Source organism: Megascapheus bottae, chromosome 5 (genome assembly GCF_031878675.1).
Source record: "Megascapheus bottae isolate mThoBot1 chromosome 5, mThoBot2.hap1, whole genome shotgun sequence".
NCBI classification, from domain to species: Eukaryota; Metazoa; Chordata; class Mammalia; order Rodentia; family Geomyidae; genus Megascapheus; species Megascapheus bottae.
The window spans coordinates 14832412-14845015 of NC_143513.1; the positions used below are offsets into that span (position 1 = coordinate 14832412).

Below are 12604 nucleotides of genomic sequence, written 5' to 3' on the forward strand. Positions count from 1 at the left end.
GGCCTGGTTGTTCATTATCTCACTTAAAGTAGTCATTGCTGTCATCACCAGAGGGGAGTGGGGCAATCTGGTCTCCATGAGATAATTTAGTGCTTCAGGGTACAGCCTCATGTTTATTCTCCTAAGTAATTTTCCTCATTTGGAAAGATGGTCTGTCTGCTAGGCTTTCCATTGCTTGAGGGTGGTTTTGGTCACCAGTTCTTGCTGACCAGTCCTGTCTTACCCACAATCTAAGGAGAGAGAGAGAGAGAGAGAGAGAGAGAGAGAGAGAGAGAGAGAGAGAGAGAGAGACTCAAAGTAAAAATGGGGACCTAGGTGTCACATTCATCCTGCCTTGAGTTTGCCTTGACACAGCTGAGGAGTCGGTGATTATTTGCAAAAGCAGTTTCTAAGTACTTGTTATAATGTGTTAAATTGCCTGTACATTTTGCTTTATCTTGAGATTTTATTTATTATAATCAGAAGATTTATCTCTGCAGAGAAGATTTTGCTCCTTCCTGCTGTATCTGCACATTAAGAAGAAGGTAGGGCAAAAATGTTTGGCACAACCTACTGAGTACAGTAGCCAAGGCCTGGATACCTACTGAGTCCAGATTTACGGTATAATTAGTGAATCTAGCCAGATGCATTCTTGGTTAATGTGTAGAAATTTTAAAACCCACAAAACAAATTTGCCTTCCTCTATGTTCAGATTATACTCTACCACTTGAGCCACGGCTCTACTCCTACTTTTTTGGTAGTTAATTGGAGATAAGAGTCTCATGTACTTGCCTGCCTGTGCTGAATTCAAACCTCGACTTTCAGATCTCAGCCTCCTGAGTAACTAGGATTACAGGCATAAGCCACTGGCTTTTTTGTTGTTGTTGTTACTTTAGGAAAAATATCAGGGCCCCTAACCACCTTAGAAATGGCAGTTAATACTTCGAACTAGTATCACACTTTAAAACCAAAATATGGCACAACATTATTAATAGGTTAACAGGTGTTTTCACTGGGTTAAAAGAATGCAATTTCTGTGACTTCAGAGAAATCACAACCAGACTTCTCAGTTTTATAATTTTTTTCAGCTAGGAATTAGGCTAGAAATATAATTTTGTTCTAGGTAGATATAGTCATTAAAAAGTGCTAATTAAATCTGGTACATAAATTAATTGAGAGTGGACTCCTGAAGGATCTGACTTCTCTGAAACTAAATTAAAAACTGTTTGCTAGAGTCTAAAATCTATAAAGGTAAATAACTGGGGCTGGGAGTTTGGCCTAGTGGTAGAGTGCTTGCCTAGCATGCACGAAGACCCAGGTTCGATTCCTTGGTACCACATACATAGAAAAAAGCCGGAAGTGGTGCTGAGACTAGTGGTAGAGCTCTAGCCTTGAGAAAGTCCAAGGACAGGGCTCAGCCCCTGAACTCAAGCACAGGACTGGCAAAAAAAAAAAAAAGGAAAATATAACTGAAATAGTAAAATAACTCAGTTGAGTTTGTGTGGGTCTCCTAATGAGATGGCTATACGTGGCTCTTTTCATTCAAAGATCTGAGATTTCCAAAGAAAAAGAAGTGGCTGATCAGTCTTTAACCTTAGTCTCTCAGCTTTGAATACTGAGTACCATGAGTACATGTGCTACAAATGCTTGTTAAATATATGGAAGCTGTTACTAACTTGGGCTGCTCAAACCTTTGGTCTTAATTATAATGAAGCAGAACCAGAAAACTTCATGTTCTGTTCCTGCCACTTCTTACAGTGACCAGAACTGGAACATGCAATTCTTTCTTCATTCTTTGACTAAGGAAAGGTGAATGATTTGAGTGATATAAAAATGGCATTCTTTTGTTTTAAATCCTTTTAGACCAAAGGCGAGAGAATAAAATATTCTGCTTAAACAACATAGCTGCTGGGTGGTAAAACACAAATCTTAAGGAGTCAGAGTACACAATATTCACAGTTCAATCGTGATTGGGATAACAGAGTGAATAGTTGCAATACCTACTCAACAGAAAAAAGTAGGATTGACTCAGTCTCATGGTTAGGTGATGAATATCAGAAGCAGTACTGAAAATAATACAAGTAAGTTCCTTGAATGATGGTTGCTCTTTAGATTCATGATTAAAGGTATTCTTTGGAAAGAAGCAGGTTTCTAATGATAAGGCCCAATGATGGTGAAGATAAGGAGTGTTGGGTGGCATTTGAAATGGTAGGACCTATGGTATTTCTGTGTAGCAACGTGACCATGTTCACACTTGCTCAAATTCTGATATTTTGTGTAGCTTTTTTTTTTTTTTTTTGCCAGTCCTGGGCTTGAGCTCAGGGCCTGAGCCTTGTCCTTGGACTTTCTCAAGGCTAGAGCTCTCTACCCTTGAGCCTCAGCGCCACTTCCAGCTTTTTTCTATGCATGTGATACTGAGGAATTGAACCCGGGTTTTCATGCACACTAGGCAAGCACTCTTCCTCTAGGCCAAACTCTCGGCACCTGTGTAGCTTATTTTTTGAAAACTATTTGCATTATTTTTCTTGGCATGAAAATAGTGGTATGTTGTGTAAATGCCTTTGACATTTCAGTTTTGACCTAACTAATGTCTTTACAGCCCCTGGAGGAACACGCATAGATGATGGTGACAAAACCAAGATGACCAACCACTGTGTGTTTTCAGCAAATGAAGATCATGAAACCATCCGAAACTATGCTCAGGTAGAGCTTTGAGTCAGATATGTGGAACTGATAAAGGGGAAGGGAACTGTACCTTAGTCTTAATTAAGTAGGTATGTTGGATAACTGTTCAACCTATGAAAAGAGTCTCAGTTACATTCATAGTAAGGCAGTGGCCATTCAAACCACAGGTGATGCCATTTTTATTTTACCGCTCACCTCTGAGGGACATGGATGGGATACCAAATGCTATAAAGATTAATGATAGGAGTGAAAATTGGTCTGATGTTTGTGAGGAAACAATTTTTCTCAGTCTCTCAAAAACTAAGACTGTACCTTCCCCTTGTCCTAGCAATTTTGTATATCACAGTGTCTCCTGATAACATCAAAGAATGAAAACAATATAAAAATCGATAGAGAAATAGTTATATCCTTTGGTAGTTCATGTCGATAGACTCCGATGTGGTAAGAAGTAAGATGGTATTGTTAATGCATAGAATCTACAGAAGATCCAAATTTAGCTTAAGAAAGATAGTAGAGCAATTTCAATGACTTAACTAGGATAGTAAAGCAATTTCAAAGGAGAAGCAACACAAGTCCCCTTAAAATTCATGAAGATGAAACAGGTGATGGTGGCTCAAACTTGTAATCTTAGCTACTCAGAAGGCTGACTTCTATAGATCATGGTTCAAAGCCAGCCAAGGCACAAAAGATAAGACTCTGGTTTCCAGTTAACCATTCAAAAACCAGAATCGGAACTATGCCTCAGGGTCGCAAAGCACTAGCCTTGAGAAAAAGAGCTCAGAGATAGTACCGAAGCTCTGAGTTCAAGCCCCAAAGCTCTAAGTTCAAGCCCCACAAGTAACAAAAAATAAATGAATGAAATAAAATAAATGCATGAAGACAGATTCAACCAAACTATAAGTATTACATTGGTTTGGTGAAAACGAAAAACTCATTATTCCTGCTAAAGTTCAGAAAGTAGTTAGCATGCAAAATAGAACAGTTTAGCAAAGCTAATCATGCATTCATTGCAACTAGCTAGACAAAACTTGATGTGCTCCTTTACTGACTCTTTTTATAAGTTAGCTTGAGATTAAGGTATAAGCATGTATGGAAATAGCACAATGACAAATCCTTGTGTAAACTAATTTTTACAATCTTGCATAAACAATTATGCTAATTTTTAAAGGAAAACAAAAGAGGCAAATGTTGATAGGTCATTCCTGTAATCTGAACTACTTAGGAGGATGCTGTTTGAGGATTGCAATTTGAAGTCAACTGTAGCAAAGACTTTGAGACTCTTATCTACCATACAGACAAATGGCTCACACCTATAATCCAAGCTGCTCAGGAAGCTGAGATCTGAGGATCAAAGTTCAAAGCCAGCTGGGGCACAAAAAAGTCTCGTATCTCCACTTAACCTCTAGAAGATGGGAAGTGGGGCTTGGCTCAAGGCTCAAGTAGCCTTGAGCAGAAGAGCTCAGGGACAACCCCCAGGCTCAGAGTTCAAGCCCTGCCACTGACAATAAAAAGGGTAGGGATGGGGGTGGGGGAGGTCAGAGCACAGCGCTCAAACCCAGATTTCAAGCCCCAGTACTGGCAAAAAAAAAAGAAAAGAAAAAGAAATGAACCAAAGGAAAAGAAGAAAGTTACTATCAGCTAAACTGTTAGGGCAAGTTCCCCTCTTTCACCAAGGAAACAATTATTATATCCGTTCCATTACATGAGATGAAAAGCCATGGTAATTAACCATAGATGAGTGGCTGAACCTTTTATGGTAAAAATTCTTGTTTGTAGTTAATAAAACATCTGAGGCCTGCTAGGCTAGGTTACTTGAGAAAGCTTAAAATTTTAAACATTAAAATATGTTTAAATCATATGCTATATTAAAATGTGTATATTCCTTTTTACATATGAAAATTGTTGGAGAGATAAAAAAACAAAAGAAATAGTTTATAATTGTAACAAAAGATTTGACAGGTTTGAATTAGTCATACCCTAACCTAACTCTTAAGACCTATCCTTGGCTTCTCTTCTGTATGTAGTAACGGTATAATGTCCTACTCAGGTGCATAAAGACAGTTCACAGTAATAGTAATTTCTACGTTCAAACTTGCTCTGATGCCTGCTAACAGTTTCCTCATTTGGCAAATTATATCTGAATAGTGTTTTCTTCTTGTTTATTTGTTTGTTATTTACATATTTGGTTTTACTGGTATTTAGATTCAGGACCTTTTATTTGTTCAGAAAGTATTCTTAAAAGATTTTAATTTTTTATGTAGAATATGGTTAGTTTAAGAAAGTGCACTTGGTATTTTTTAATTAAAAGATTACGTATTTACAGATTGAAAAACTCTAGCCAGCAAGATCACTAATTAGAGAAATTAGGAGGAGGAGGTAATTGGAGTTAGTGACAACTTTTACAAGCTAGGTTAGTTCATTCACTTTCTAGTTAGACATTTAGCTTTGGAGTCTTTTCTGAATAGAAAAAGACTCCAAAGAGCTGTATTTCCTACTAATGATCACGTTAAGGAATGTGTGAGTACTACTGTTAAAGTAGAACTCAAATCTGTAGGGTTTCAAGACACCTTGTTTCCTTTTTTTACAACTGTCAACCCTCTGGACCACTAATTTTACTCTTAGGATACATTGTAATTCATAAAGAAATATGGAACGAAGTTGAATGAATGTATCATGTGAGTATAAGAAAGGAGCTATAGCCCAGCTAGTGGCTCATGCTTGTACTCAGGAGGCTAAGATCTGAGGATCACCATTCAAAGCCAATCTGGGCATTAAAGTCCCTGAGACTCTTACCTCAGTTAACTGGTAGAAAACCAGAAGTGGCTCTGTGGCTGCAGGGGTAGGGTGGTAGCCTTAAGCTTAAAAGCTCAAGACAGCCCCCAGACCTAGAATTCAAGCCCCAGGTCTAAGAAAGAAAGAAAAAAAATTAACTGAATTACCTTAACTTGTATGTGTTTCTTTTCCTAGGATGTAGTTACTCTTGAAATACATAGAGTTCCTGTATCCGATAATTGTAGGTAGTAGTATTGACCAATGGGATACTTACAGTGAATTTCTGTAATTCCTTCAATAGCTTTTGAAATTGTTTACATACTGTATTTAATGACTCAATTTTATGTTTAGGTCTTCAATAAACTCATCAGGAGATACAAGTACTTGGAAAAGGCATTTGAAGATGAAATGAAAAAGGTAAACATTCAAACACAATGTTTTCTGGTTTATACTGACAAAATAGAAGTGGTTGACAGAGCATGATCTCTATTATCACAAAGATTAGCATGAGAACTATAGATTCCAGATACAGAAAAATAATAATAAATACATCGTGATGGTCAGTGAGAGGGATTTATTCTGAAAAATAAATCATTGGGTGATCCTAGAATGTATTTACACAAACCTAGATGGCATGCCTTAACCATATTATAATCACAGGAGAATATTATTACATATGTCATCCACAACAGGCCCACCATCATCTTAACACACATCATTCTATGTTAAGATAAAAATCAAACAAGTTGTTAATAAATTAAAGTCTGTGTGAGAGCATGGCATAGCTACTATCAAGCAGTGAAATTCTGTAACATTTTGTAGCTATAATATAGCTACAGTCATTGGTCTTTAGTAAGTTCCCCAAACAATAGTAGCCAAGTTCAGCTTTATAGTGAAGTATAACTTGTTTTCTCTTCCAGTACTTTATTCGTTTAGATTTATATGTGGGACTCAATGTATTAACTTATTCCAGCTTTGCATGTTGTCATTGTTTCTATAAACCTGCATAAGTTAAAAAGAAAAAAAATTAAGAAATCTGCCTTTACACAGACTTCTTTGCTACTTATTAACCCCTGTCCTAAGTGACTGTATTTAATATTGAAAAGTGCATTGGTAGTAAAATTACCTTTTTTTTTTTTGCTAGTCCTGGGCTTGAGCTCAGGGCCTGAGCACTGTCCTTGTACTTTCTCAAGGCTAGAGCTCTACCACTTGAGCCTCAGCACCACTTCCGGCTTTTTTCTATGCATGTGGTACCAAAGAATGAAACCCAGGTCTTAGTGCATGCTAGGCAAGCAGTTTACCACTAGGCCAAACTTCCAGCCCCTGGTAGTAAAATTACATTTTTTAATAATATAATTCCACTGCTCAGCTTCTAAGAATTTTTCAACCCTCATATACAATACCATATGATCCAAGAAATATCATGTTTGAATCTCAATCATTTTAGAACATTGAGAACTTACGAGTTTCCTCAAATGTCATTGAATCATTCCTGTAACTCTTAACTACTCAAGAGGCTGAGATGTACTGATCATGATTAGCAGCCAGATTAGTAAGAAATACATAAGAGACTCGCAAGATTCTCCCACCAAAAAGACAGAAATGGAGGTATGGCTCAGATCCATACAAAACTAGCCTTGAGCAATAAAGCTAAGGGACAGTGTCCAAGCTCTGAGTTCAAGCCCCAGTACTAGTCACAAAGAAAATAAATGAAAGAACTTCGGAGATTTCTCTTCTCCCCCAGTACTCTTGCTTTGAACACTTTTGTTCTGTGAGTTCAGAAAAGAATGTATGAAGTATCTGTCCATGTTGGGTTTTTTGTTTGTTTGTTTTTTGTTGCGTTGCCAGTCCTGGGCTTGAGCTCAGGATCTGAGCACTGTCCTTGGACTTTCTCAAGGCTAGAGCTCTACCACTTGAGCCTCAACACCACTTCCGGCTTTTTTCTATGCATGTGGTATGGAAGACTGGTTCCCGGGTCTTTGTGCATGCTAGGCAAGCACTCTACCACTAGGCCAAGCTCCCAGCCCCTTGTTTTTTATTTTGTTTGCCATAGAAAATTCTATTCTTCTCCCAAGAAAATGGGGAAGAGGGGCGGAGGGTAGACAAGATGCTTACCCAAAGTGAAACAATGTGAAAGTATATTTCAGAAGACATTTTAGGTTTATGTGTGTGTGCTTATATATTTTTTTCATGTGCATAGTCAAATCTGACTTATTTATCTGTATACACTGTCCTCCACGTTTCTTTATTGTGCCATGAATTCTGATACTTGCAGGTTTGTGTGAATGAACTTAAGAGGGGAGGGCCTCTTAATACAATTTTCTTTGGTGCCTGTGTATACTTGGATATGCATATTTCCACTTTAGAAGAGTGATGCATATTTCCACTTTAGAAGAGCGAGGCTCTGCACAAGGCTCTTGGTTTCACATAAGCTGGATACATGTACATTCTTGTTACTTCCTACTGAACTCCTTTACAGACATGATTTCTTTTGTTTGACCCACAGCTTCTCCTCTTCCTTAAAGCCTTTTCTGAAGCAGAGCAAACAAAGTTGGCAATGCTATCTGGGATCCTGCTGGGCAATGGCACCCTTCCTGCCACCATCCTCACCAGCCTTTTCACCGACAGCTTAGTCAAAGAAGGTAAGCACGTCCAATGGAAACAGAAAAGGAAAGCCATGGAAATAGATCCATACCTTTTTTGCAGACCCGTCTATTGCTTGTTCTCAGAAACAGACAGGCAGGGGAGAAGGGAGGTTTAAAACATTAGAAGAGTGCCATATACATTGTAGGAAATTAAAAGAAAAAATATGCATGACTGTGGAGTCATTTAGAGTCTATTTATAAACAAAGATCTTAAGCAGATGGCTCAGTCCCTATATTGAATACCCTGGAACTAAACAAATCTAAATCATTTCTCTCACCGAAGGTGTTGCTGGAACTCTTCGGACAATGTTGTATTATGCAGGAATGTTTTGTGCTCTGTGGGATGTTTAACCTAGTGGCTGTTAAACACAGAATGGCAAGCCTGTAGCACTTACTTCCATATAATATAACAAGCAACGATGCCTTTAAAAAAATAACTTTAAGTCTTAGCACTGGTGGCTAAGAGGGTGAGATCTGAGAATCGCGGTTCAAAGCTAGCCTAGGCACTAAAGTCCATGAGACTCTTTATCTCCAGTTAACAACCAGAAAACCAGAAATGACACTGTGGCCCAAGTGGTAGAACAATAGCCTTGAGCTAAAGAACTCAGGGACAGGGCCCAGGCCCAGAGTTCAAGCCCCACAAATGACCAAAAATTTAAATAGATAAAAATAAAGGAATCTTTTTAAAGGTCCCTTAGATAGAACCACACTTCTAAATTTTCTTCATTCAAAATAAGTCTTGGCTGAGCACAGCAGGCTCATGCCTGTAACTCTAGCTACTCAGGAGGCTGAGAGCTGAGGATTGCCTTTGGAAGCCAGTTTGTACAGGAGAGTTCATGTCTCTTATCTCCATGTTAACCATCATAAACTAGAAGTGGACCTGTGGCTCAGAGTAGAAGAGGACTAGCTTTCAGCAGAAAACCTCAGGGATGGTATCCCAGGCCGTGAGTTCCAGCCCCACTACCAAAAAAAACCTAAAGATATTCAGTCTTCATGACAGTTTTCTTTGGAAAGAAATGCTACATCAGAAAGAGGCTTGTCTTAATTTTAAGGTATTTTAAGTTTGACAGGCATGCGTATAATGACTTAGTTATAGAATAAAACTTCAGTAGGCTGTTTTCTTGTAGGAGGGTAATATATTCAAATTAGAATATAACACAAAACACAATTTTATTTTCCTCAAAAATAAAAGACCTTTTGTGAGAACATCTGTTTCTTCTGAGAATTTAAAAAAGTTTTCCTCCTACACATATATAAAGTCTTAGCCTCATTCATGCTCATGATGAAAGACTATAGTTTTCTTGGTAGCTAAGGGGGTAAAAAAGTAAATCAAATAAGATGGTATTATTCAGACATTCTTATTGATGGTTTTGTTCAGACATGTTTGGCTTAAAATAGCTCAGATGTATGACAATCCAGATTCTGTTTATGTGAATGTTGTTAAGGTTGGTGTATTTGAAAGTATTTTTCTGATGACAGAGATGTGTGGTCAGGAAAGATCCCTACTACACTGTTATTGGGAGTGTAAACTTCTTCAACCACCCTGGAAAGCAGTATGGAGATTCCTCAAAAGACTAAACATAGAGCTCCCCTATGACCCAGCAATCCTACTCCTGGGCATTTACCCAAAAGATCACAAACAAGGCCACACTAAAGCTAGCAACACAGCCATGTTCATTGCAGGATTATTTACCACATAGTAGTCTTATGAGAATTCTAATTGCTCAACTTTCCTGTGTGATCAAAAAATTTTATAATCAAATGAGGAAGGGAGAAATACTTTGCAGTTTAATTGATATAATGTCCACTTGAAATGCATTTTTATATTCTGCCATCTTTATAAAATACTATAGGGTGAAATTCTCACTTGCTATTTAGGAAAGGACCAAGTTATTATAATTGTCCTCTACCACCCATCCGTCCAAGAGAAATAAAAGAATAGAGACTGTAAATAAATTTCCAGAACTTTGCACCAAGAGCCACTTCCCATGCAAAATAATAGACTTAAACCTATATTCTGACTATTTTCAAGCTTATCTTCATTTTTCTTACTTACTAGATAGATGACAGCCCAGTCTTAATTTGGTTGAATTACATAAGTTTATATTGCATTTCATTTTGATTTTCTGGGATAATGATGATGCTAAATATCGATATTGTTGGCTGGGAATTTAATACTAGTGTAGAGTGCCTACCTGATATACCTGAGGGTTCTGGGTTTTATCCCCACAATGACATATATATATATAATTTCTCGTATAAAAGTAGGGAAGACGTCGTGGATCATTCAGAATTCAAATGGTTGACTGCATTACGATTTGTGGTGCGAATTCCATCCCAAGGATTATCCCCTACTGTTAAGTCATTAACAATGGTGAAAACTGTAGTTTACAAAAACTCAGTTAAATATTTTCAACTACACCATAACACTTAAGCAAATATATTACAAATTTATAAATTGTTGATTACAGAACCATCTGCTGTCTGTCTACTTTTTATTTTTAAATAAATCACAGTATAATTATGGTTATGTGGTTGAGAGGCTTCCTAATTAACACAGCTACCTACATAAAAGTATTTAGAAATCCAGAGAAGTATGATGATGTACAGTTAGGTATCAAGAATCTTTTTAAGTGTTCTTTTCCAGGAGAAATTTGAAGTAAACAGTGCTCATTCATATATAGCTATACTTGTTGCATTCCTATTTATCTTCTTTTGCTGGCATTTTCAACAAATTAGTTGCGATATTGCCTCTCATCAACTATGCTTGTGTTTCAGGATCACCATTTGCTTTTTATTTGTTTCTTTCCACAAATAGGACATTTTGTTTGTCATAAAGTCCGAGTATTAAACAGTTCATTAGACCTTAGAATTTTTCTCAGCACCAGTAGCTTTTCTGGAGCTGCAGCACTCACTATAAATTCATAAGTTTTCTGATTCAAATTTGGATTTTTTAACATTTATTCTTGTAGTCTCTCATAAAGAGGTTAACTGGACTGATAAGTCTCTCCCATGCCTTTCTCAAGGATGTCTGAGATCGGTTTTTTGACCACTTCTCTGGGATTATCTGTATTTCTTGGGCATGATTGCCATTGTGTCAGCATAACTGTTGATGCCAGAGGTCTTCTTTATCTCATTTTTGCATTTTAGTAAAACCAGCAGAATAGGCATCAAAATGTACTTCAGTCATGGTCTGCCATTTTTTACATGGAACATATTTTTTCATAGTTAGGATCTCTGCCACAAGTCAGAGAGGCAATTAGAATTTGCCCTGAAAATTCCCAGTGATTACCTTGAATTTTCTGAGTTCAACTTCATTATTCTGCAGATCATCAAGACTCACTTGAAATATATAGCACTTGGAATAATCATGTGCAATTTTGATTTCTAAATCATTGTGACTAGCGTATTTTTTTTCCATGTCATAGTGAACACATCTGGCACTTTATGCCAGTTATTCTGAGTGGATCTACCACTGTATTCCTGGCTCCATTTTCTGTAAACTTTTGTAAAGTACTTGTCTTAACAACAGCCATTGTGATCCTATTCTGAAAGCCAAAAGAGGAGTTTTGCAAATATAAAATACTGATGAACCCCAGGCAAAAAGTAAGGGCTGTGCATATGTATTTGATCAAAGGAAAAGGAAATACATAAGCAATTACTAATTAGTGCAGGTTGGAATGAAAAGTCCAATTTTACAAAATATTATAATGTTTTTTCCCCTTCTTGTCAAACACACTCTTTTATAAGAAATGTTGCCCTGTACATCATCAAAAGTGGTTTTGCTTCTATAAGGAATGAAATTCTGTCTTCTTGTTTGTTGGCCCCATAGGCATTGCAGCCTCCTTTGCTGTCAAGCTGTTCAAAGCCTGGATGGCAGAAAAGGACGCCAACTCTGTTACCTCTTCCTTGAGGAAAGCCAACTTAGACAAGAGGCTGCTCGTAAGTGTATTCTTGCCGAAGGTTTTCTGTATGATGGTTCTGTTGTGGTCTTGACAGGGCCTACAGAGTAACTCATGCCTGAGATGTCAAAGCCTCTACTGAACTGAAAGTATGTTCCTCTCTCTTTGGTGTTCCATTAATATTTTGCCAGATTTAAGATTTTTGAGAGCTGGTTAACTATGATTCACTTCTGGCATCTTAACTAATCAGGATATTGATATCTAAGGATAGCAGTTTAAAGCCCAGACCAGCAGGAAAGACTGAGACTCTTAGCTCCAAAAAGCCAGAAGTGAAGCTGTGTAGTTTGCTGACAACACAGATGTATAAACAAACAAAAAAAACATTGTATGTGCTAGTCATGGGGCTTGAACTCTGGGCCAGGCTGTCTTTAAACACCAATCCTCAGATCTCAGCCTCCTGAGTAGCTAGGATTACATGTGTGAGCTACTAGCACCCAGCCCTGGAAATTCTTGAACAATTGAAGGAAACAAACTGATTATAGGTAATTTGAATTTTGGTGATCACAACTGCTGACTTGTACTTCTCAAAGATAAGTATTTCCTTGTTGTAATTGCTGCTTT

General features: G+C 37.5%; 1 protein-coding gene across 1 annotated transcript in view; it reads left to right on the forward strand.

The window, feature by feature from the left end:
- Bzw2 (basic leucine zipper and W2 domains 2) overlaps positions 1 to 12604 on the forward strand; it is a 49066-nt gene that overhangs the window by 25202 nt on the left and 11260 nt on the right. The window contains exons 4-7 of the mRNA XM_090332724.1: positions 2579 to 2682; positions 5788 to 5853; positions 7943 to 8078; positions 11914 to 12023. Coding sequence (XP_090188850.1) covers positions 2579 to 2682; positions 5788 to 5853; positions 7943 to 8078; positions 11914 to 12023 — 416 coding nt within the window. The remainder of the gene's footprint in view (positions 1 to 2578; positions 2683 to 5787; positions 5854 to 7942; positions 8079 to 11913; positions 12024 to 12604) is intronic.